The sequence below is a fragment of the Pongo abelii genome, chromosome 1, assembly GCF_028885655.2.
Source record: "Pongo abelii isolate AG06213 chromosome 1, NHGRI_mPonAbe1-v2.0_pri, whole genome shotgun sequence".
Classification (NCBI taxonomy): domain Eukaryota; kingdom Metazoa; phylum Chordata; class Mammalia; order Primates; family Hominidae; genus Pongo; species Pongo abelii.
The window spans coordinates 208,162,020-208,188,930 of NC_071985.2; the positions used below are offsets into that span (position 1 = coordinate 208,162,020).

A 26,911-nucleotide genomic window follows, 5' to 3' on the forward strand; every position below is an offset into this window, starting at 1 on the left:
GTGTGAAATCACAACAGAATGAATGTAGAAACACAGATAAGAAAATATCTGGCCGGGCGCAGTGGTTCACGCCTGTAATCCCAGTACTTCGGGAGGCCAAGGCAGGCAGATCACGAGGTCAGGAGATCGAGACCATCCTGGCTAACACAGTGAAACCCTGTCTCTACTAAAAATACAAAAAATTAGCCGGGTGTGATGGCGGGCGCCTGTAGTCCCAGCTACTCGGGAGGCTGAGGCAGCAGAATGGCGTGAACCCGGGAGCTGGAGCTTGCAGTGCACCGAGATCGTGCCACTGCACTCCAGCCTGGGTGACAGAGCAAGACTCCATCTCAAAAAAAAAAAAAAAAAAAAAAGAATCAAACTATCTTCTACTAAGTCAGACATTAAAGAGATCTGCTAAATGTAAAATAATGCCACTTTTTTCAGGAATTTTTTTTCGTTTTGGAAAATAGAGTTTCAAATAAAAAAGTTATTTATATTAACATGTAATATGTTTGTATGTTATTGTAAAATGAATAATAAATTAATTTGGCTGAGCACAGTGGCTCATGCCTGCAATCCCAACACTTTGGGAGGCTGAGATGGGAGGATCTCTTGAGCCCAGGAGTTCGAGGTCAGCCTGGGCAACAAAGTGAGACCTCATCTCTAGAAAAAAAATACAAAAAAAAAAAAATTAGCTGGGCATGGTGGCACATGCCTATAGTCATAGCTACTAGGGAGAGGCTGAGGTGGGAGGATCACTTGAGCCCAGAAGGTTGAGGCTGCAGTGAGTTGAGATTGTGCCGCTGCACTCCAGCCCGGGTGACAGAGCAAGACCCCGTCTTGAAAATAAATAAATAAATGTTTTAAGTTTTAATTTCTAGTAGGTAAATATTGATAGATATAATCCACTTGAAATAAACCTCTTTGGGGTAATAATTTTAAGAGTGTAAAGGGGTCCCTAGGACAAAAGTTCACACACCATGTTGTATTCATGTTTGTCTCCCCCAGAGCTTCTAGGACAATGCTTTGCACAGCGTGTGACTACTCTGTCAGTCCCTGTTGAAATATTCTTTATTTTAGAGACAAGGTCTCGCTATGCTCCCCAGGCTAGTCTCAAATTCCTGGGCTCAAGTGATCCTCCTGCCCTAGCCTCCTGAGCAGCTGGGACTATGGGCAGGCACTGACACAAACCACCATGCCTTGCTTGAAATATTCTTTTCTTTCCACTAAGTCAACCATTTGAAAATTCTTTTCAGTACTCTATTTTATGCAATACTCTATTTAGTACTCTATAGAGTACTCTATTTTTTCAATACTATACTCAGTTTAGTACTCTGGTTGGATAGCTAATCAATTTATTGGACAAAAATACAAATTTATTTTTCTCAGGTCATGCCATGCCTCTGTTCAGAAGCCTTCCAGTGCTCCCCTATGGCACTCATGGTAAAACCCTAAGTTCTTTCCATGGGCCTCAAGTCCCACACAATCTGACTGCTGTTACTCCTGCCTGCTCTGACAACTCTCCCCATTATCACACAGGCTACAACCCCCACCCTCTGCCTGCAGAGTACCCACGCTCCGCTCCCCCCGCTGGGCTTTTCACTTGCTGCCCCCTCCCCGGAAGTGCTTTCCTCCAGCTCTTTACACAGCTCACTCCTGCTCTCTTCTTTTGGGTCTCTGCTCAAATACCACCTACTCAAGGGATTTTCCATGATTGCCCTGTTAAAAAGGGAGACCCCTGCCACATACGTTCTGCCTCGCCACAGCTTTATTTCCATCATTGCACCTACTGCCACCTGACATACTCCCTGCTGGCTTGTTCATCACCTGTCATCACCAGGGCTGTATTTTCAAGGAATCTTATGGTGCTTGGCACAAAGTAGGTCTCAGTAAATATCGGCCAAGTGGATGACCATGGCCTACTCTCCAGACTCTCACCTGCAGCCCCCTCATTTGTAACCTCTGCTTCAACCAAGCAGGCTGGCTGCAGCTTGGAACACATCAAGCCTCACTAGCTCCCAGCCCTTGCCTAAGCTGTTTCTTCTGTGTGGACCCCTCTACCCCTCACCCTCCACCACACTGCTGCTTCACTGGGCCAACTCCTCATCATTCAGGCCCACCTCAGACATCAGCTCCCCTGGGGAGGGGCCCTCTCCAATTCCCCAGACTAGTTTCGTCCCTGCCTCTTTCTATGTTCCCTCAGGCCCCGTATATACTTATACCTAAGCACCTTTTGATGCCTCTGCAGTTCTCTACTTCTTCAACAACACTGTGAGCTCCTTGAACGTAGAAATCATACTATTCTGTGTATGCCCTGCACTTGACATGTTCTCATCTCAAAATATGTCTAAAAATGAATTAATGTGATGGTTCCTATATTTCAATGTTGGGCACTTACCAAGACTCTTGAAGAGAAAACTGAAATGCCCCTTGGTTGAGAGCTCTCAGGAGAGGTCTGGCCTGTGCATCCCTGTGCATTATCAGTCACACCACCTCACCAGGGGCCCACGTTCTCCTACCTTGGGCAATCTCGAGCTGCCGCTTTGCATCGCCCAGTGCGGAGAACAGGTCCAGCTTGATTCTCGTCTCTGCGCTTAAGCTGTTCTCCAGGTGCTGTGTTTTGTCTTGCATGGCTGAGAGGGCTGACATTAACACCTCAGTGTCCTTCTCATTTTCCTTATATTTCCGAAGCTCCTATCAATATCATCAAAACAGCAATGCTACAAGGTAGTTTTGGCATCGATGTCTATAAATTAGCCTGAAATCACAAATTAAATCCCACTATTCTTGGTCTGGCCACTAGAACACAAAACTGGTGTTTCATGGGTTTAGGCAAGTGCTAAATGTGTTTATATGGCAATACGCACATACAAAAACATTTAGAAGATAATCATTTGACTGTGCTGGGCATGTGTCTAGAAAACAATGGAATCTGCTTCCAAATAAAACACTTTTCTTATAAGCCTAATTCAGAACCACGGAGAACATTTTTCCTTGCTGGCCACGTGCAAATTATCATAATGCTGTAATCGAACTTGCTAAAACTCTTCTCTCAACCTGCATTAATAATTGTAAAAATGTTAATTATTTTGACAGGGCATACTACAGAATAAGCCCACTTTAATGTAAACAATTAATATATACAGATATTTGAATTTTTCTTTTTAACAGAAAAATCCAAACTTATTACAGAGAATTTAGGAATATAGAAAAATTCGAAGAAGAAAATGAAAATTACTCAAAATACCAACACTAAAAAATTTAATATTTCTTTTAATCTTTTATGTATATGTGTATCTTTTAGCATAAGTGAAATATTAAGTGTACAGTTTTGTACATAGTCTTTTAAAAACTAAATGACTTCAACTATTATTTGAAAATAAAATTTTTATTGGCTGTACAATATTCCTGAATGTTTACATACCAAAATTTAAATGACTCTCCCATTGTTAAGACTGTTTTCAATTTTTTTGCATTTTTATACCACTACGATGAACATCTCTGTACATCACTCATTGGTGAGATTTTAAAATTGTTTACCTTAGGCTGGATTCCTAAAAAAGGTAAATACTTAAAAAGTGCAAGATCTTTTCCAGAAAGTTACATTTCCACCAGCAATGTATGAGGCCTATTTTGTTGCATCCTCACCATGATTGATATTTTCATTTAAAAATTATCTGCTAATTTCATAGGAGAAAAATGATATCTACTTTTAATCTGCATGTCTTTGATGATTGGTGAGTTTATATTTTTATGATCTTATCAGTCACCTGTATTTCCTCTGAATTATTTGTTCACATCCTCAGCCTATTTTGCTATATATTTGAGCTTTCCTTAGCAACTTTTATGAGCTACGGATATGTTGAGAACATCAATTCCTTATTTATAATATTTATTGCAATATTTGTAACTTCCCCAATCTATTTTTTCATTATTATGATTTTTGCTTTGTGATTTTTTTCCATTGCTTGTATGTTTAGAAAATCTTTCCCTTGTTTCAAGGTCAAGTATATTTCCACCTAGTTTTTAAAAACTCATTTATTCTTTGTTTTTTCTGCCTTCAACTCTTCATCTGGAATTTCTTTATATGTGGCATGAGATGAGTTTCTAATTTTTTTTCTCCAGTTATTTAGCTATTCCAAAGCCTTTTACTGACTAATTGTTACCTTTCCCATCTATCTCTGATGCCACCTTTACTTTTTTTGGTATTTTTTTCGGCACTGTACTCCAGGCCATCATTCTAGTCCACTGACTTGACAGTAATTTTTCACTTGTCCCACCTGGCTCAAATTACTGTAACTTTACAATATATGACATTAGTTTAAATGACAAATATTTGGCTAAAGTATACACAGCCCATAAAACAGGCTATGTCCATAGCACTAGCACCTTTCCTATCATTCACTGCTATGAACAACAATCTGCAAGGCTCAGAGCCATGCAGGAGGGTCAATCCCCTGGCAACAGAAAGAGGGTTGGGGTTAAAAGGAGGTGTGTAAGTTTCAAAGGACACTAATCTGGCCTATAACCTGAAAAAGTTAAATGAATCTACAGCAAGTTAAATCCTGGTATAAAACATACCAAGGGATTGTCAACATTTCTGGTTTGTATTAGAATCTGGCTACATTAATATGACTTGAAATGAGCTGGACAAGATTAGAATTTCAAATCTTTTTGTCACAGAGATTTTTCAGATGCAATGAGATTTGATCTGTATTAAAAGGCATCATCTCTACACTGCAACACAGAGCACAAGTTTAGCAAAAAAGTGGAATTCAAAAAGTGGAATTAGCATAAAAGTGGGAGCAAAAGGGAAGTCTTTTGCTCCTCCCTTACCTGGACTTTCAGTTCTAGTTCTCTGATTTGGTCTTCTTTCACCTTCATGTCCATCGTGAGCTTCTTGCCCTCTGCTTCTAGTTCTCTGATCCGATTCCGTAAGGTTTCGGTGCATTCTCCCCTTTTGAAAAAGAAGAGAAGGAAATAAAATAATTTAAAAGACTATAGGTTGGGGCTGGGCCCTGTGACTCAGGCCTGTAATCCCAGCACTTTGGGAGGCCGAGGTGGGCAGATTATTTGAGGTCAGGAGTTCGAGACCAACCTGACCAGCATGGTGAAACCCCGTCTCTACTAAAAATACAAAAAAAATTGGCTGGGCATGGTGGTACATGCCTGTAGTCCCAGCTACCGGGGAGGCTGAGGCAGAATAATTGCTTGAACCCAGGAGGTGGAGGTTGCAGTTAGTCCAGATCGTGCTACTGCACTCCAGCCTGGGCGTCAGAGTGAGACTCCATCTCAAAAAAAAAAAAATAAAAAATAAATAAAATTTTAAAAAAGACTATAGGTTGGCCGAGTGCAGTGGCTCACGCCTGTAATCACAGCAATTTGGGAGGCCAAGGCAGGTGGATCACTTGAGGTCAGGAGTTCAAGACCAGCCTGGCCAACACAGTGAAACCCCCTCTCTACAAAAATTAGCTGGGTGTAGTGGCACACGTCTGTAATCCCAGCTACTCGGGAGGCTGAGGCAGGAGAATCGCTTGTACCTGGGAGGCAGAGGCTGCAGTGAGCTGAGATGGTGCCACAGCACTTCAGCCTGGGTGACAAAGTGAGACTCTGTCTCAAGAAGAAGAAGAAAAAAAAAGACTATAGGTTTAATTGTATTGTGGATTTATATTTCTTTTAATTTCTTTTATACTCCAGGGTCTGTCAGGTTTTAGCTTTTGGCTCAGTCTGCTCAGTTCTCTGTGTTCTTTGATAATTTCAATAATACTCTAAAATAACTGGGCTGGGCATGGTGGCTCATGCCCGTAATCCCAGAACTCCCAAGGCCAAGGTGGGAGGACTGCTTGAGCCCAGAGTCTGAGATCAGCCTGGGCAACACAGAGAGACCCTGTCTCTACAAAAAATTTAAAAAATAGTTGGGCATAGTAGCACATGCCTGTAGTCCTAGCTACTCAGGAGGCTGAGGCAAGAGGACCACTTGAGCCCAGGAGTTTGAGGTTATAGTAAGCTATGACTGCACCATTGCACTCCAGTCTGGGTGACAGAATGATATCCTGTTTCAAAATACATACATATATACAATAATTATTACTGAGTGTCTAGATGAGCCAGACACTAAGGTACTTTACCCATATACTACCTTCTTCAATCCTTATGACAACCTAAGGTATATTTATCCCATTTTCCAGATAAGAAAACTGAGGCTACATAGATAAAATACTAGTCCAAGGTTACCTAGCTTTTAGGTCATAGAACAGGAATAAGAACTGAGGTTTTCTGGCTTCCCAATCCAGCAAACTTCCCACCAGGCCATGAGACTTGAGACAATACACACAAAGCCAGATAGAACTGAACATGTACTATGTCCAGCAGGGGGCGGTGAACTAGAAAAAAAATTTTCCCCCCACTTTTGAGGGGCTATGCATTGGGACTTTTGTCTTTCTTGTCATAAAGTTGCCACAAGACTGGAGTAAACAGAAAAATAAGGGCACACCGTTGAGCTGCTTCTCAGGGCTATCGTAAAGTTGAGCTAAAAGAGATGATGGCAATGGCCAGTCCAAAGCTGGAACTGTCTAGGTTCCAGAAACAGCCCAATGAAGAAAGTAGGTGTTCTCTGCCTACCAAAAAGGAAGGTCCAGTCAGAGATTTATGCCCTGAGATTTACTGAATAAGTTATGGCAGGCCTGGCGTGGTGGCTCATGCCTGTAATCCCAGCACTTTGGGAGGTCAAGGTGGGCAGATCACCTGAGGTCAGGAGTTTGAGACCAGCCTGGCCAAGATGGTGAAACCTCGTCTCTACTAAAAATACAAAAATTTGCTGGGCGCGGTGGCAGGAGTCTGTAATCCCAGCTACTTGGGAGGCTGAGGCAGGAGAATCGCTTGAACCTGGGTGGCAAAAGTTGCAGTGAGCTGAGATCGCACCACTGCACTCCAGGCAGGGTGACAGAGTTAGACTCCGTCTCAAAAAGAAGGAAAAAAAGAATAAGTTATGGCAAACAAGGACTGTCCAGGGATAAGATAAATAAGCTTAACTGGAAGCAAAAGGGATTTGGGGTAGACACTGAAACCAACTTACTGATTCTCAGGCATGGGAGACACTAAGCAATATCGTTAAGGAACTGCTATGTCCTCCTGAGTGGAATTTTTCAGAAAGGGCAGGTGCCGTATGAATTGAGGAGAGAGGAGAGCAGTCATCACTACATGACTGTTCAGGAACATCTCCTGCAAGTGTAAGTGCTTCAGAATGCAAATACATCTTCAAACAAACAAACAACCCCACATTGTAGGCAGGCTAGTCAAGGGCCTTGTAAGTCTGTATAGATGCTGATGGGCCAAGCCAGCTCAGCCATCTGCTGGGGGGAGGCAGGATCACACAGGAGAGAGTTCTCACTTGCTGTTATTTCCTAAAAGGTGAAATGATTCACCAATTATTCTGCAAATGCCAGAACCCACAAAAAAGGCTATCAACATGCCAAAAGTTAAATTACTTAACTTTAATTACGACAAAGCAAAATTAAAGGAAAAATTACAGTTGAATTATACCAGGTAGATACAAATTAGGATGGAATTTAAAAGTGAAATAAATAATAATTTACCCTCGTTCTATATCTGCAAACACCTAACTGATTCCCACATGCAGAGGGACTTCACTAGTCAAGAAAACAAAGGAAAAAGTGATAAGTGAAGCAGAAGCGAAAAGAAAAAAAAAAAGCTCTTAACTATCTGATAGTTTTTGGAATACTTGCACACAGGGGTACTTTCCAGTGGTATAGGAGGTAGTCCCCAGTTTTCATTATGCCACAAATGTAATTCCATCTAGTAGAGACTTATGTTTCACTTTTTTTTCCATTTTATTTGACAGTTTGCTGATATCCATTTGAGCAGCCAGTACACAGTGCTTGGGCAACCAAGATTTTATCTTTCTTCCATTTTAAGATAAAAACTTCAGAAATACATATACCTAAGAGTGGAGAGTAATGATAGCTCTCTAAAGGGAACGAACTTCCAGATGGAATCTCTTAATGCATTTAGTAATCATCAGTCTGACAAAAAATGACTGGAAACCTTTTTATGAGCAGTACTTTGCCTCCCAGGTATGGGAAACATGGTGATTCCCTTATCCCACTTTATAGATGAGGTCACTGAGGGATAAAGCTGTTATAAGGCAGTGCAAGCTTGCATAGATGGAGTTTAAACCAGCTAATAAAACAGTACTTAAAAGCAATCCATCCGCGCATGATTGCTGTACGTCCAATCCTGCCCAAGGCATCAAATTCCCATGTCTTTGTTGGTAAAGGAAAGTCAACCTTAGATTAAACACTCAGGTGACATGGACATACCTAGATGCAGCAGCAAATGCAACAGCCCGGGCAGCAGTGGCTTCTTCTAACTTCTTCCTTTTTTTCTCTTCCATTAACTGTTTCTCTACAAAACTTCGGGCTTCCTGCTCAGCTTTTAGCTTTTTCTCCAACTGGCTGATATTCTGCTTGTCTTTTTGCTTCATTTGCACAGCATTATGTAATCTATATGGAAATGATTGTCATATAAAGTCTTAAAATTACAAATGCCCACTATAAACCCTTGAGAAACATCTCTTTATCACCTTAAGGCCAATTAAACAGGAGGTTTGAACAGCAAATAGAAAATGTCAACGCCCAGAATGCCTGAGGAAAACACACTGTTATTCTTTAATAATTCCTAAACACCAATAAACAAGCTGCCTTACAAAACAGAAATTCAGACCTAGCCTCTGCTCTGTTCAAGTAAGTGATCTACAAAAGGTCATCCAGAAAACAGGGTAAAACAAATTTCGAACAGAGGGGAAGATAATTGTAGAACTAATTCTAATGTTCCAGAGCACCCTGAAAGAACTTCAGTCCCACCAAAGAACCACTGATGGGACCAGCCCCAGTGAAACTGAGGTAAGGGGTGGAAAGGGGAAGGTTTTTATTTTTCCTGAATACAATTTTGCTGTAGCCTACTACAGCTTTTCCTTTCCAGCTCAGGATGTCTGCTCACAGTGTCCCCAAATCCTCTTTTAGAGTCACAGGATGCTTAATTTCAGATAGAAATTTCAGCCATATTTTCTGCTTACTACCACCCCCAGCTTTACCTATCAGCACGAGGTTAGTTTATCATTGGGATGTTCTCTACATATCAATGCTAGAACCACCACAAATGCTGGTCAGAGGCAATGGAGAGGTTATTTGCCTGTAATGCCCTAGCTTTTGAGTTACATTCCTTAAAAATGTTGAACTCCTCTTTCAATAGGGAAAGCCCAGAAAGCCAACAGCCTGTAATGATCATCACTACCACGGGCACACATTGCTGGGAGATTTAAAAAAAGAAAAAAGGACAGACCCACACTGAGTTAAGAAGTAATTCCAGAATGAACTAATCAAAAGCCTAAAAGAATTCACACAGAAGACCTGGCTTTCTGCCTGCCTTTTCAAATAAAATCAAAGTTCAATGTCATCTTTTAGTTCTGGAAATAAAAGTAAATACAGTCAAATCCTCTAGAAATTTTCACTCAAAGGAGCAAAATTTTCAAACTGTGACAGAACTACTTCTTGTCAATTTTACTATCCAAAAACTCAATAACTATTTTAAACTAGGAAGTTATTAAATGAGAGAAGACAAAAACAGTAATATTAATAAACTGTTTTGTAGCAATGAAATAAGTTTTTACAGATTTTATAAACATGTTGAATATCTGGTACTAAATAAAGTATTTTAAACATTTTATTTAAAAACCTCTCAGCAGGTCTCTGTCACCATAAATCTTGTGCTCCAACCCCCGGAAACAGGAGAAGCAGTGAAGCTGCTGGGCTTACGGCCAAGGCCTAAAAGGTGCACGTACTTGTTCTGCAGCAGTTCGTTCTCCTGCCGAAGCTGGCCCATTTCTGAGCGGATCCCTCGCTCGGTGCTTGAAAGGGAGCTGATCTGACTGCGGAGCTCTTGTTCCACTTGTCTGCTGGCTTGCAGGTCAGCCTTTAACTTTTTAATGTCTTGTTCCAGCCTAGGAGAAGGAGAAATGCAGCATTTTCATCTAGGTGAGGGCACCCACAGAGCTGGGAGGGACCTGATGGGGGTCCTGGACTGCTGGGTGAATGGCAGAAGAAGGACCCCGCTGGCAGTTCCTGACATCATGAGGACTCCAGTCTGCAATTGGGTTAATTTTGTTGAATGATTCCACCTGGGTCCCTACCTCTTCCTACTGGGGTGTAACTTTCAACTTCCCCCAAATGTTTATGAATATTGACAGGTGAGTATGGTGCTTGTGAATATCCATCCGAGCTGCTGATAAAGGAGAAGGGGACAGCAGAGAGGGTGGCTGAAGACTAAAGGCTCCCTTCTGGTGGCTTTTCATGCCCTCAGCAAGGGAAATATGTTCAAACAACCAGCTCATGACCTACCACTTAATGCTTTGTGATATTTTGATAAATCAGAATCTACTGTCTGAGACTCTGTCCCACAATGGGCCTAGAAGAAAACAGTCTGCGACAACCTCCAGAAATTGCAGCATCCTTGATGAATGACGTTCACACCTCTGTTGACTGCAGCAGAAGAGCTCACGAGACTCAACAACAATGAAAAAAGGAACAAATTACATGCTCTAAGAATCATAAGAGAACTCCATCTGTAAAATGAAGCCTATCTTTTTTCCTCAATTCCTTACTCTTGTTCCATCTATTTTCTTTACTGCAGTAATAGTTTCACTTTAAGTGACAGGTATTGGAGACCTACTACGCATACATAGTGCTGAAAATGGTCAACAAAAACTATCGGCCGGGCACAGTGGCTCATGCCTGTAATCCCAGCACTTTGGGAGCCCGAGGCGGGCGGATCACCTGAGGTCAGGAGTTCAAGACCAGCCTGGCCAACATGGTGAAACCTCATCTCTACTAAAAGTACAAAAATTAGCTGGGCATGGTGGCGGGCGCCTGTAATCCCAGCTACTCAGGAGGCTGAGGCAGGAGGATCACTTGAACCCAGGAGGTGGAGGTTGCAGTGAGCCGAGATCGTGCCACTGCACACCAGCCTGGGCGACAAGAGTGAGACTCTGTCTCAAAAAACAAAAAACAAACAAACGAAAACTATAAAATCAAGTTTCTTTCTTCATGGGAAAACTTCACAATTAGGAACCAAGAAATAGAGAGGAACCAAGAAATACATAATTTAAATGATTAAACAATAACACAAGGAAGGCCATGATTAAATATATGCTAGAAGGAATAATAACAACAGCTACTATTTAATGAGAACTTATGGGCCAGGCACTGTTCTATAGGGTTTAATCCTACGATCTGTACAACTATGGGCCAAATGCAATTTCTATTCCCATTTTTACAGATGAAGAACTCTAGGCTAGGAAAGGATGCAGCCCAAGGTCATTCAGGCAGTCTAGCTCCAGAGTCCATTCTCTTCACCATTAGGCCAAACTATAGCCATGTCATCCACAGCATGGTAGAGGAAGAAGTGCTATGTGAGTCTGAGGAGAGAAGACTGGGAAAGGCTTTGCAGAGCAGGTAGAGATTGACTTGGGCCCTGATGTTTGGATAGGATTTGGAGAAGTAGAAGAGGAGGAGGGGACATTCTAAATGAGGGGAGAAATGTATTAAAAAACTCAAAGGCAGGAACAGCCATAGACATGTGCGGGCAAGCCATTAGTCTGGCTTCTGAGAAAGGCTTGTACTGGGGAGAGAGTAGGAAAAGATAGAACAGATCTGGTAGATAGGACTGTGGAGAGTGGTGCTGAAGGTCACGTCAAGGATGGCTGCCATGTGAGCTGCAGTTGAGAATGAAAGAAAAATTAGATCTACAGAGGCTAGATCTCAATAATTTTGTAGTTATTACTTTCATTTTTTAAATCTCTTCCTACCACAAACTAGGAATAACAATATTTATTTAGAAGAGGCTTTTTCCATCAGGATACAAACTCACAAGTAGGTAAAGTCAGTTTACTCTGATGAGACTCTTGTTCATGTCACTAATTCAACATACCAACAGAACCAAGATTTCTGAAGGGCAATGGTGATCTCTTTGGAACTGTCAGCTCCAAAGACTAAGTCTTAGAGACATGTTTTATTAAGCACTAAATCCCCAGAGCCCTCCACAGTGATCAACGCTTACTCAATAAATGTTGCCTGACATAGGGCAGCTTTATTTACATATCTACCTTTAGGCAACTTAAAAAAACCCCCAAAACTCCAAATCATAAAACACTGACAGTCACCCTGCAGGTGCAAGTAGCCAGTCCTCCTGTCCAGTGCCTGGGAGCATGGCCTAGAAACCTTTTGTTCCAAAAGCACTACTGGGTGTCCTGACAGCTTGCTCCCCAGGGAAGGGTCACAAGTCGACATCACACCACACTTTCCCTATTGCCAGGGTTATTCCAGTTGAATGTACTCTCAGAACTGCTCTAAACAATTACAGATCGGGATTTATACCATCACCATACTGTCTCTCCTTCACTCCCAAGTAGCCAAAGAATATATTCCGAAAGAGGTCAATGCTGTCAGGCTATCCTCTTTGAGAAATTTGGCTGAAAAATGTGTTAGGTAATTTGTCTTTCTTGAGAAGCTGATTTCACAGTCTGAGGATTGCATTTTCAGTAGAAAGGGTGAGTTTTTAGGTGAAAATGGGGGCTAAGCATGGTTTAGTAACAGAGTTTAGGATTAGGGTTCTACATTCAGCTCTGGCGCCAACTCTCTGACCCTGCACAAGGCATGTAATCTTCCAGGCCTCAGTTTCCTCATCTACGGCTGATATCTCTAAAGTTCCTCCCAGTTTGGGCTAGGATTTCTATGCCTGACACACTTACAGATGGCTGCTGATTTGCCTTTTTAGATAGCAGACTAAGCTGTATCATATGCAGATGCACAGGAATCAAGTTCCACACAACCAGTCGCTGGGGCAAAACATATGCCACAGTTGGGAATGAAAGAAAAATTAAATCTGTAGAGGCTAGATTGTGAGAATTTTGTAGTTGTTACTTTCTTTCATTTTTTAATCTTTTCCCACCACAAACTAAAAATAACAATATTTATTCTGAGTGAAATTTTAGAGTTCCTTGAAAAATGTAAAAATCCAATGAGCTAATGCAGTTATGAGACCAAAAAGCATAAAATATCTAGAGTATAACTTCTGAAGACCAAAGAACATGAAATAAATATATATAATTAATAAATAAATATATATTTATAATACATATTTAATTATATATAATATATAATATATAAAAATATATAATATATAATATATATAAAATATATATATTATATATAAAATATATAAAAATATATATAATATATAAAATATATAATATATAATGTATATATTATATATATATGTTTAAATATATAATATATTATATATAATATTATATATAATATATAATATATTATATATTATATATAAAATATAAAATATATAATATATATAATATATAAAATATATATTATATATAATATATATTATATATAATATATATAATATATAAAATATATATAATGTATAAAATATATATATATAATATATAATATATATTATATATATATATATATTTTTTTTTAACCAAGTCTCACTCTGTCGCCCAGGCTGATCTCAGCTCACTGCAATCTCCCCCTCCCGAGTTCAAGTGATTCTCCTGCCTCAGCCTCCCGAGTAGCTGGAATTACAGGTGCCCACCACCACGCCCAGCTAATTTTTGTATTTTTAGTAGAGACGAGGTTTCGCCATGTTGGCCAGGCTGGTCTCGAACTCCTGACTTCCTTCAGGTGATCCACCCACCTTGGCCTCCTAAAGTGCTGGTATTACAGGTGTGAGCCACCGTGCCCAGCCAACAATATATTTTTTAATGTGAAGCTTCTATAAAAATTTTGTCCAAGACTAATCGTGGCACAATACAACAAAAATAAAATGAAGTGGTTACAGGAATGTGTTCACTTTGTGAAAATTCATAAATGGAACACTTGATTTGTGTACTGGTGTGTATACATGTTATACTTCAATAAGAAAAGGTTTATTTAAAAAATAAAATAATCTCACAAGAGAGAACTAAAATACTTCAGGATTTTCATAACTGCTACCATGAATTTTGTAAAACTGAATTATTTTCCAAACTGCTGCAGCAAGCCTGAGAGTGAACACCAGCATTCCCAGTTTAAGAAACACTGCTCTACAAGAACACTGCCTAATGGCTAATGGCATGCAGGATAACATAAAGCAGTAAACGGCAAAATTCTCAGCAATTTTAAAAAATTTATGATGGACAATTTTTCATTAGCTGTCTACAGAAAGCATTAATTTGCCTTGAATGTCCACTACATATTTTAAATCTTTACTAAGGTAGGCAGCAAAATGATTTACCACCTGTATTGAGTTTATTTTTGATATCCAGTCACAGTATCAAAAACTGAATCAACAATGGAAAAGTATAAATAAAAATATAAATAACTCATAATCCTCTTATCCAGACAGAACTGCTCACTATTTGGTGTACCTCTTTTCTGTATGTTTTTTTCTATTTCTTCATACATGTGAATATATTTAATATTGGTGAAAGAGTACCACATATACAGCTTATAAATCATAAGTACCTTCTCACACTATTAGACATTTTCCATAAATAATTAATTGCTGCCTAATATTCCATTGTATGGATGTACTATACAATCCTATTTTCTAAGATATATCTCAATTTTTGCACTTGCCCAACAGAAAAATGTACGTCATGAGTTTTGAAAGAATTATGCGTGGCCAGGTGCAGTGGCTCAGGCCTGTAATCCCAGCACTTTGGGAAGATGAGGCGGGCAGATCATCTGAGGTCAAGAGTTCGAGACCAGCCCTGCCAACATGGTGAAACCTTGTCTCTACTAAAAATACAAAAAAAATTAGCTGGGCTTGGTGGCACGTGCCTGTAGTTCCAGCTACTAGGGGAGGCTGAGGCAGGAGAATCGCTTGAACCCAGGAGGTGGAGCTTGCAGTGAACCAAGATCACACCACTGCACTCCAGTCTGGGCGACAGAGGAAGACTCCATTTAAAAAAAAAAAAAAGAATTATGTGTTAGCAAATTGAACTGAATCAAGATAGTTGAGTGCTAGAAGCATTTATTAAACAGATAACTACTATTTGTCTTAATGGCATACTTAACCCTTTGGTGCTGAAGTTCAATACTTTACAGGTAAAATACAGACATACAATTTATTAGTGTGAAGTACAAAGAAGTTTTTATTAAATGGTGTTAAAAGGTTAATGCAAAATCGCCAAATGTATTAATATGATTATATTAAAATGTCATTAGCTGAAACCTAAATTAAAAGCAATGATCAGGAAGAAAACGAGGCAGAAGTAATAGATTATAAGCCTTGAAACTAATCTCAGCAGATAGGGATAGAGAGAATGGAGGAAAACATCAAACCCCTTTTATCTGGGTTAAGGGCCACACTCTTCCCTAGACTATAGAATTTTAAGGGATAAAAGAGAAGTTTTCTCCAGAAGAGCTACAATCTCATTAAAAAAAAATAATAATGGGCCAGATATATCTGAACCAAGCTTTAGTAAGGCTTAGTCAGGAAATAAATGCACTTCCTTCTTGCCTAACTCTTGTGGAACCAGTTTTCACCCTTACAAAGGCCTGCCCTGTGGCATCACCTGACTTTGGACACAGACAGGGCCCATGGCAAAGCTGGAGTTTATATGTACAATAAATATGTCCATTTTTGTCCAGCTGAACAAGCCAGGGTTCTAAATTATTACACATCAGGTCCAGGCAACTTTCCTACTCACTTTACTGAAAATTTCAAAAGATAGCACTCAACTTCTAAGGGAGTTGTGAAGCTACCTCTGAATCCTATTATCTAACTCACAGCAAGAGTTGGGACCCATACAGCAGCACTTTCTCAGGTCCCTGTGTCAGATGCCAGGCTGACTTCAAAGCAAAAGTGTCAAGTTTAAGGATCACTCTTACTCCAAACCTTAACTATATCTCACCTTCTCCCTAATCCAACCCAATTAAGATAAACTGTAATGTAAATGATTAATAATTATTTAAATTTAATTTTAAGAGGAAGAGATTTACATTTTAATAAAGAGTAATCTGCTAATTGACCAAAGGAATGAAGTTCAAATGTTAGCCTTTCAGACAGGCTAAAGAAGAAAAATATCTTTGAGTATCTGGAAGAACACCTGGTAGTAAAATAAATACAGTATTTATTTATTGAAAAAATTTTTTTGAGACAGAGTCTCGCTCTGTCGCCCAGGCTAGAGTGCAGTGGCATGATCTCGGCTCACCGCAACCTCTGCCTCCTGGGCTCAAGTGATTCTCGTGCCTCAGCCTCCCGAGTAGCTGGGATTATAGGCATGTACCACCATGCCTGGCTAATGTTTGTATTTTTTGTAGAGATGGGGTTTCACCATGTTGGCCAGGCTGGTCTTGAAATCCTGACCTCAAGTGATCTGCCTGCCTTGGCCTCCCAAAGGGCTGGGATTACAGGCGTGGGCCACCATGCCCAGCTGAAATACAGTATTTAAGGATTAGCTTTTAGTTGAAATGGGTATTGTTTTTAAGTATCTGAAAAGGTAGGGAGATACTATGTCTAAATGTTTGTAATTCTTATCTCTTGTGAATTACCTGAATTACAGCCCACACCACTATGCCTTCACTGAAAGTTTAAAAGTCTTCAGTGGCTACTGCCAATAATTTCATGGTTTTAAGCCTGACTTCAGCTTTATGAGGCCTGACTGAAAGCATAGGGGAAGTTTAAGGCATCAGGGCAGGAAATTTCCCCAGGAATTAAGTCTTATAAAAAAGAAGCAGACCTTTTTCTCAGCCAAGACTTCACCTAGGGGTGACTATGAGTCACAGTCCATACCCATTCCAGAAAACTACCTAAGGATATATGTCTGTGGGCTGCAGGCTGGACCCCATGAACCCCTGGGGATGATAAGGAGCCTCAGCTTTACTGGTTATCTATGAACTCTAAAGAGCAAGTGACAGAGAGGCTCTAGGCTCTGCAATACAGAACTTACCCTGCTGCTTGCTCTGTGGGAGAAGGGGCTTCAGAAAGTCATCTCCAAGTTATACAGCCAACTGATTGAAAGGTAGGTTTTCTAACAAACCCCTCACATCAGCCAAAATGACCCACTGCTTGTTTTCCAGACATTTTCTGCCTTTTACTATGCTACCTCTTTGGGAGGAATGGCCTCCATTTTTCAATCTTACCCATTCTTCAAGGCTCAGTTAAAAAACAACAAAAATTAAACTCTCCAGCACACGGTGCCCAACATCTCTTCTCCTTCTAAAACCCTAAAGCTCTCCATGTTAGTGTTTCACATTTGGCATCAAACCATCGCCCTGTGCTGGGCTTCTTTTTGTCGCTGTTGTTCTGATGTTTAATCTTTTCCTGTGTCTGTATCATATTTCTAACAAGACTATAAGTTCTTTGAAGCCAGGGACTGTGCTACAAAATTAGAAGCTGGGACTGTATTTCTAAAGTTTCTTCCAGTCCTTATAGATCAAGTCACTAATCTTCACTCCGTGTCTATCTCCTCAGTGCTCACAATGGAACAGGGTCAGTGTTATGACATAAGAGGCTCTGGAAACCTACCTACAGCAGACCATCCGATTTTTAATTTAAATAGTGGCTGAAGGGAACAGGGCTAAGTGGGCATTTGCTTTTAAGGAAGGCAGGTGCACATGAAAAGAATTAATGAAGAGCAACTGCTTCATCTCGATTAGTACCTAATTCCATTAGGAGTTCCCCTGGTACACATTAATCATACAAGACAAGACTTGTTTAAGGACCACACAGCTGTCTGTGTAGAAAGTTGAGCTCATAAATCAAAGCTCTGTCCCCAGAAGAAATACTGATTACCCTCTATACCAACTCCTCCCCCTCTCCTTTCCAGGTCACTCACACTGACAGGATAGGTAGCTTGGGTCATTCACAGAAAAGTGTATTTTAAGTATATGGTAGATATAGCCCATCTTAAGTGAGGCCTACACTAACATGACCCTGTTTCAATGTAGCAGGTATAAACCACAGATTTGGAAATATTGACATGAAGTTGCCTCTGGTGTCACTGTAGTGACTACAAGGCATAAGTGTACAAAAACAAGCAAGAGCTTGATGACCTGATTACTAGGTGAAGCCATGTTACAAAGTACTTTATGTCTCTGCTCCATAATCTGTCAAACACAAAAGGCAAACACATTAATTTTCCTAAAGGAATGCAAAGAGAGACAGAAAAGAATTCTAGAGACGTTCACACAACTGGTCATTTAGGGAAATAGGGTACTTACTGACTTCTTAAAGTTCTTCAAGAATAAAGCTGTGAGTGCCAAGAACTAGTCATTTTAGTAAGGTCCATAAGGGAATCTAGTCAGATTTGACAAGTGTGTATCAGCAGTCATTAATATTCATATCTTATGTAAAAGCTTGTCTGTTGTAATAAGAAAAAAATCATAAGCACTTAGATATTCAACAGAAGGGTGGCTAAACAAATTACAGTACATTCACATTTGATTGTCATTAAAAAATTAAATCATTAAAAAATCACCAATGAAGAATATTCAATGACATGGAAGAATGCTCATGATAGAGTCTGTGAAAAATAAAAGCTACAAAACATACATAGTATGAGCTTAATTTTGTAAAAAGAATATATATGCAAGAGAAAAATGCTGGGAGGATATAAAATAGTGGTTATCTCTTCCTTTTCAAAATCAGATATAATATGCATAACTTATTTTTAACATTTTAATTATTATTCGATAATTTTAAAAGAGGATACTGCTAACCTGCTCCCCATTCTGTTCCGCATTCACTGACACTCTCAGATTTGCCCATGTCACGGGGCAGTTTCAGAACAACCCAAAACCTTAGGGAAAATCCAAGATTCAAGTCTCTTACTTTTTTTTCTTTTCTTTTTTTTTTGTAGAGCCTGGGTATTGCTATGTTGACCAGACTGGTCAAGCTTACTCCTGGACTCAAGTGATCCTCCCACCTCGGCCTCTCAAAGTGTTCGGATTACAGGCATGAGCCACCATGCCCAGCCAACATAAACTTTTTAGGTCACTCCAAAAAAGGGGAACTTTAACTTTCTGATACAGAGAATGCCTGTTTTTTGTTTGTTTGTTTTTGAGACCGAGTCTCGCTCTGTTGCCCAGGCTGGAGTACAGTGGCACGATCTTTGCTCACTCCAAGCTCTGCCTCCTGGCTTCATGCCATTCTCCTGCCTCAGCCTCCCGAGTAGCTGGGACTACAGGTGCCTGCCACCATGCCCGGCTAATTTTTTTGTATTTTTAGTAGAGACAGGGTTTCACCGTGTTAGCCAGGATGGTCTCCATCTCCTGACCTCGTGATCTGCCCGCCTTGGCCTCCCAAAGTGCTGGGATTACAGGCGTGAGCCACCGTGCCCCGCCAAGAATGCCTCAGTTTTTAAATCTACCTCAATTACTTCCTATTCATCAGCTCCTGTCAAAATAATAGTTTTTCTAAATTTAGATTCTGTAGCTGCAGTTCATTGTCCTGTTTGTCCTGCTCTCTTTGGAAAGATCTCTTGGTTACGTACAACATTGACTACAGGAGAGGAGGCACTGCTCTGACTTGAGACTTCACTGTACCACACGCTACAAGAAATGGTGCTGCAAAGTTCAAATTCTAAGTCAGCCCTGTGTCGTCTGTGAAGAAGCAGGACCCATATCCTGAGTTTTGGTGTATTTTGTGCTCTGAGAACACAGCAGAAAAATATCTTGATGTAGAAGAAGTTACCAGTCCTAGCCCCAGATGGAGTAAGCAGCTCTCTGCACAGTATAGTTTGAGGAATGCCAGAAGGCCCCAAACCACCCTTATCACAAGGCTGTCCCCTCTCCTTCTAAGCGGTACGAAAGCCTCACAATCAGGTGAGGGAATTTAAAGGGAGTGGTGTTTCACTCTAGAGAGGTTCCGTCAACATGGCCTGTTTTCTAGGAGCACAGAAGACTGAAGAAGAAAAAGCAAAAAGGTCCCATTAATATATGGCAGATTATATGGCAGATTAGTTCACAGGATTTACCAGGTATTCCCTAATAGAAAAGTCCTTGCTAAAGGAAAGTCAAGTTTTCACTGGTGGGGCCAGAGGGCTAGAGGGAGCAAAACACAAGTATAACAGAAAAGGTGAGGCACAGAGGTTGCAAACTGGTGAGCCAATATGGCCCATAAACGTGTTTTGTTTGACCCTCCTCCTACATGATGTTAAAAAAAAAAGTTTTTTAACTGAGAGGTTTCACGTAAAGATATTTTCACCATCTCCCCAAAGTATCAGAAGACTTGGCAACATTGGGCCTACAATCCCCCATGGCAACAACGGGCTGTCCCCTTTGGAAGGGTTTATGCTCCTCAAATGCTAGGTGTCAGGTTCAGTACTGAATGAGAATGATGACAACGCCAGATTCCAGAATGCTCACCCCAGCCTGCCTCACTCACTCCTGTAGGAGTCTGAATCTGCAATACTTGCTCTGGAGCAGAGTGTGGGGTGAGCAATGGTCCTTTCTAATTCATTAATTTGTGTTTCTGTTTTGAATCTATTGGAACACTCTAACAAGAAAAGTGAAATGTACCTTGTGATAGAGGAGAGTTGTCATTCTACCTATAAAAAAGAAACTGAAAGTTGGTTTTAAAGATCTAAGAGGTACCCAAGAGATTTGCAAGATGAAATATACCCACATTGGCTGGCAAAGTATCCAAATAGCCAGTTTCTAAATGATGGCATGAATAATATTTAAACAATATGGTTCCTTTTCCTTGGGGTTATCGTCCCTTCAGGGAATCCACCCCTAACCCCCTTAGATGAAAAACTAAATTCATTATATGCCAACAGAGGTACTGACTCAGAATTTAACACAAAGTCTTTCAAAGTTTTGTAATAGTTCCTTCTCAATTCTAGGGAGTAAACTTTCAAACAGCCTATCTAGAAATCGGTTTTGATAGAATAAACTCTCGGGACTCAACATAAAAATGTTTTTTTTTCATGTTTATGTAGAAGCCCCCTCCCCAATACCTACGTGTTACTTCATAATTTATCCATATACCATAATCCCCTTCCTGTTTGGCCTTTTAGATATGGAGACATTCGGTAAACTGCTTGCTTAAATTCACTTATGCCTAGTTTCTAAAATGCCACATTTTTCAAGCCACAAAATAACCCTGTTTAAGTATAAAATCATGCCTCTATTACCACATTTATATCCCAGAATATGATAGTTTTAAATTCCTGCAATGGTTAAAATAAACTCAAACTATATTGCATATTAATATAAACAGAGTCAAACTATAGGTATATAAAATATTATGGGTATAGCAGAAAATGAAAATTAATCAGGTCCGACAAAGTATATCTGCTCAGACATAGTGCTAGAAAAACAGAAATCAACAACATGTTTCCACAGAGACAGAAAACACACTAAACTTACTAAACAAACAGATGGCTCTACTACTTATTTTTTCCCACTTGATAATTTCCAAATAATTTAGCAGCAGCTATAGCCAACATATTCAATTTAGTCTAGCTAGAACATCTAAGTGTCTAGTTTTCACAGTTCCCATTCTAAAATTTCATACATTTTTATTATAATTTTATCTCTCAGCTAGAATAATGCTGTTCCAGAAAATTATTTTATGCCTCACAGAAGCAGAAAGGCCGTCTGTGGTCGCCACCACTCACGGAGGGGTTAAGCAGGTGACTCTACAGCAATCTGTCAGCACCCTGTTGTGTAGCCACCTGCAGGGAAAGCAGCTAGGGGAACTCCCAAAGCCTGAATCACTGTCTACCAAGATCAGATTTTCTTCCGCAAACTACTCCTGACACAAGCAAAACGCATTCAAAGCAGAAGAGAACAAACAAATGTACCATTCTCTCTGTAGCACTAGAGAGAAAGCAGCCAAACACATATTCTAACCTGGAGGATCTCCTTGGAGAGAAGGTTGGAACAGAAACATGGATGAAGCTGGAAACCATCATTCTCAGCAAACACAGGAACAGAAAACCAAACATCGTATGTTCTCACTCATAAGTGGGAGATGAACAATGAGAACACATGAACACAGGGAGGGGAACATCACACACCGGGGCCTGTTGAGGGGTGGGGGGCTAGGGGCGGGATAGCATTAGGAGAAATACCTAATGTAGATGACGGGTTGATGGGTGCAGCAAACCACCATGGCATGTATGCACCTGTGTAACAAACCTGCACATTCTGCACACGTATCCCAGAACTTAAAGTATAATATATATTTTTTTTAATGTGGGATCTGAGCTGTATTTCCAGCTACTACAAAGACAAAGAATGATCTGGGACTGGTGAGGAGGAGAGAGAGGGCTAGACCCACCAGAAAAGATGAATAAGATAAGGCAAACTGAGATTATCTTCCCTGTTCCTGGCTGAGATGAGGCTCGTGTCTAGATTCCTTGGCTCTGAAGCACAACCAACCCCACTGCCAGAGCAAATGCCTTTTTTGACGACAGTGTCTCAGAGGACTTTTCTCCTCTTTTCCCTTGTAACTTCCAGAAATTCTTACACCTCTTTCAAAGCCTTGGGAAAAACTACTGACGGAGTGCTGGATTTTAAAACTTCCTGTGAAATACCAAGAAAAGGGGTTTGGAGCAAAAAGACTTTCTATTCAGAAATAAAATTGTTAATAACCTCAAAAATAACAAAGAGTTTGACACTGGATGTGTAGTCCTGGATTGGGTCTAATGTGATATTCAGGTTTTCTAACTTCAAAAGCCTTTGAGTTGCACTGTGATAAAATTACTGGGCGCCACCCTCCCTGCTTCCTAGTATTTTCCCTGCACAAAGGTAGTATTTATTAATTTAACAAGTATTTATTATCTACCCTGTGCCAAGCCAAGCACTGTGTACTGTGACAAACCAGTGAAAATAAATTCCCTGCCCTTACTGAGCTTACATTCTATTATGGTATAATAAGCATGTTATAAAAACTTAAACTATGTAGAAATAAACAATGCAGAAAGTAAATGTCTCTGACAGCCAACTACAATTGATCATCTGGTATATATTTCAAGTGATTTTCTGTGCACATGAGAAATACATCGACCCATATTTTTCTTTCTTTCTTTTTCTTTTTGTTGAGACAGAGTCTTGCTCTGTCGCCCAGGCTGGAGTGCAGTGGCACGATCTCTGCTCACTGCAACCTCTGACTCTTAGGTTCAAGTGATTTGCGTGCCTCAGCCTCTCGAGTAGCTGGGATTACAGGCACCCGCCACTGCACTCAGCTAATTTTTGTATTTTTAGTAGAGACAGAGTTTCTATTGTTGGCAAGGCTGGTCTCGAACTCCTGGCCTTATGTGATCCACCTGCTTTGACCTCCCAAAGTGCTGGGATTACAGGTGTGAGCCACCGTACCCGGCCCTACCCATATATATTTTTTATTTTTTTTAAAGACAGGTTCTCACTCTGTGGCCCAGGCTGGAGTGCAGAGGTACGACCTTGGCTCACTGCAACCTCTGACTCCCAGGTTCAAGTGATTCTCGTGCCTCAGCCTCCTAAGTAGCTGGGACTACAGGCACATGCCACCACGCCCAGCTAATTTTTATATTTTTAGTAGAGATGGGGTTTTGCCATGTTGGCCAGGCTGGTCTCGAACTCCTGACCTCAAATGATCCACCTGCCTCAGCCTCCCAAAGTGTGGGATTACAGGTGTGAACCACTGAGCCCAGCCCCTACCCATATTTTTCGATGGATTCATACTATACAATCTGTTTTGCTACCTGCCCCCTCCCCACCCCACTTTAGCAGACAATCTTGGGTTCCTTTAATTACCTTAAGATGGGCTTGCACCTTTCAAGAGAATTGTTTGTTATCTTTCCCACTTAACTACTGTGGTTCCCCACTAAGGACTCAGGGCCTTGGGAGAAGGATGGAATCGTCCATGAAAGGCCACCTGCCCCTGGGTTACCAGTCCAGGGAATGCTCACAGGCTCTGTCTCCTAAACTGACTGCTCTGTCTTGCTTCAACCCAACGGTCAGGTTCTAGCTTTGGATTCTATTCTTGCTTCATGCCTATAACAACCTTGGGCTACATGCTCTGAATCTTCTTCTCCACCTTCTGTTGTAACTTTCTCTCTTGCCCTGGAGCTGGGAGCCAGCCTCAACCACTCCTAACCCTGACCCAGGCCAGTTCCCTATAAGAGATAAAGAATGATAGAAAGATAGATAGTAAATAGCATTAGCCCCCAAATTTACTAGCGGCTTTGAAATGTTTCTCTAAGATCACAAAATAGGGACATCTTGGATTCTCTCTTCACTTTGCTCTGTTTTACAGTTATTCACACCAAATCATATTGAATCCACTGATTATGAAAAATCAGTATCTAAAAATACAGTCCTTTCTATTCAACAAATGTAAAATTTTAAATTGGGTGTAGACATCTTATAATGTGGAGAAACAAAAAATAAGTACCCTAAAACGTCTACTTTAGTTTTTTCCTCAACTGCAAGACCAAATACACCAAGGAGTCTTATAAAAGTCAGAGGTTGGCCGGGCGCGGTGGCTCATGCCTGTAATCCCAGCACTTTGGGAAGCTGAGGCGGGTGGATCACAAAGTCAGGAGTTCGAGACCAGCCTGGCCAATATGGTGAAACCCTGTCTCTACAAAAACTAGCCGGGCATGGTGGCTCGCGCCTGTAGTCCCAGCTACTCGGGAGGCTGAGGCAGGGGAATCACTTGAACCCAGAAGACAGAGGTTGCAGTGAGCCGAGATCGGACCACTGCACTACAGCCTGGGTGACAGAGCAGGACTCTGTCTCAAAAAAAAAAAAGTCAGAGGTTACACAGCAGTATTAAATGCTGGTAGGTGGAAGACAAGTTTAAATTCAGAAGTATGAAAGTCTGTGAATTCCTAGTCAAGCCACATTTGAGCACTGTGTGCCATCAGGAAAGTCTAGTCACAGAGGAAAGCTGATCGTTTTTAACATTTGCTATCTTCATCTGCCCTTTTAAGGAAAAAAGGGCAGATTAATGTTTTAAAATCATAAAACATAAATACAAGGTTTAAGTGGGCTAGAAAGTACAATGAAGGGCAATGACACTTTGCTCACTTACCAACTTAAACCAGAAAGGAATGAGTCACAAAAACTCGTATCACAGACAACACAATACTAATCAACATACTCACTGATGACTAGAATATTATATAGTTTATTTATAGATTATGTTGTTATCAATATATATGCTCTAAAAATATTTCTCTAGATTCAGATTTGTTAATTTAAATTAGTACTTGCATATGAGTGTAAGTTAAACACTTCTCAGCCAGGCGTGGTGGCTCATGCCTGTAATCCTAGCACTTTGGGAGGCCAAGGCAGGCAGATCCCCTGAGGTCAGGAGCTCAAGACCAGCCTGGGCAATATGGTGAAACCCCGTATCTACTAAAAAAATAAAAAAATTAGCCAGATGTGGTGGCACCGCCTGTAATCCCAGCTACTTGGGAGGCTGAGGCAGGAGAATTACTTGAACCTGGAAGGTGAAGGTTCCCAGATTGCGCCACTGCACTTCAGCCTGGGCGACAGAGTGAGACTCCGTCTCCAAAAACAAAACAAAACAAAACAAAACAAAACAAAAAAACCAAAAAACACTTCTCAGTGTAAACAAATGAGTTAAAATCTCCCAAAGTGCCTCTCTATGCCTCCCTCTTCTCTGAGGCAGGTCTACCAGTTGCTTAGAGATTCCTGAAAATCCTGAGCGATGTTTTCCCCACTTCCTTTCAGGCTCTCAAGTCTCTAAATAAACAGAACTAATTATGGGAGCAAACCAAGTTATAAGTAATATCATTTTGATGTGCCTAAAATAACCAAATGAATTTGGAGCGGAATAAAAGAGTGAGTATTCAATATACTACACTTTACCCAGATTTCCATATTCTCCTTAAGAAAAGGCACTTTCTTTTCCATGGCTTCAAAATTTCTAGGAGCTCACCATCATGGCAATGTGCACACCCCAGGACTCTAGGCCTTCGAAGCAAGAATGAGGAACAAGGTTAATGGCGGCCTCTCTGCACGGTAAGTTGATGGTTACATCTCTGGTCTCAAGTCTTCTAGTTCAGGGCTCTTAAATCTGCTGCTGCCAAGCTAAGCCTACTCTAGATATAAAGAACAATTTCCATGCTGTGGGGCTCTAGGCTGTCTGGACCAGACCAATTCCCAAGCTAGCCCTAACCAGAGTTGAAGTCTCAGAGATCCTGTAAGCTTTCAAGGATACAAGCAGCTGGCTCCCTTCTATTTAGAGATAAGTAAGTACATTCATGTGTCTTTGGCAAGAGCAAGAATTTTTAACACACAACAGCACCTCTCTAGTAGAAAAAAAAAATCTGAAATTCTAACTATTTTTTCTACAGATTTTAGCCATGAGATCCTAGAATCTCATTCTAGTGCCAATCCTTGGGCCAATGTTAGTTGTATTTGCATTCAAAACAAAAAGTCAAAAAAATATAAAGCAGAAAAAGCAAGCAAGTTGATAAATTTTTTTAAAGTACTATGGTATAACAGAAAGGGTTCCAGAAGTCAAGAAACTTCAGTTCTGGTCCTGACACTGTCACCCTAGCTTGGTCACCCACACCAGCCATGTAATCTTCTAGGGTTCATTTACTTCATTGATAAAAATGAAAAACAACAGAGTTCAAGGAAGCTGGTCTAGATAGCTTTTAGATCTCTTCTACTTGCAAAAAAAAAAAAAAAAAAAAAAAAATCATCATTCTAAATTCTACTCAGTTTTATTAAATGGTACTCTACCAAGCAAACTCTGGATACATTTCCTTTATGACTCTTTATACCAGATACAATTCAACTACTTTAAAGGGTTGATATCATATTAAAAATAAACACTATAATAAAAAAGACAAATCTGTCTTAACAAAAAAGGCAGTGGA

The 26,911-nt window shown here is 40.4% G+C and overlaps 1 protein-coding gene and 2 long non-coding RNA genes across 5 annotated transcripts in view; 2 read left to right on the forward strand and 1 right to left on the reverse strand.

Annotated features, from left to right (window-relative positions):
- LOC129051900 (uncharacterized) overlaps window positions 1-10,650 on the forward strand; it is a 32,862-nt gene extending 22,212 nt beyond the window's left edge. Inside the window, exon 4 of one of the 3 annotated variants that reach the window (XR_008516445.1) lies at window positions 9,743-10,650. This is a non-coding gene — a long non-coding RNA (uncharacterized LOC129051900). Of the gene's footprint in view, window positions 1-7,067; window positions 7,676-9,252; window positions 9,491-9,742 lie in introns of those variants that run through there. The other 2 variants (XR_008516447.1, XR_010136553.1) reach the window with 2 other exon arrangements.
- MACO1 (macoilin 1) overlaps window positions 1-26,911 on the reverse strand; it is a 69,686-nt gene that overhangs the window by 5,376 nt on the left and 37,399 nt on the right. Inside the window, exons 7-10 of the mRNA XM_002811264.3 lie at window positions 9,842-10,000; window positions 8,322-8,504; window positions 4,819-4,939; window positions 2,502-2,676 (exon numbers count right to left, since the gene is read on the reverse strand). Coding sequence (XP_002811310.1) covers window positions 2,502-2,676; window positions 4,819-4,939; window positions 8,322-8,504; window positions 9,842-10,000 — 638 coding nt within the window. The remainder of the gene's footprint in view (window positions 1-2,501; window positions 2,677-4,818; window positions 4,940-8,321; window positions 8,505-9,841; window positions 10,001-26,911) is intronic.
- Window positions 16,286-22,619, forward strand: LOC134759787 (uncharacterized). Its single transcript, XR_010136550.1, has 2 exons — window positions 16,286-20,500; window positions 21,612-22,619. It is a non-coding gene; the product is annotated as an uncharacterized LOC134759787 (long non-coding RNA).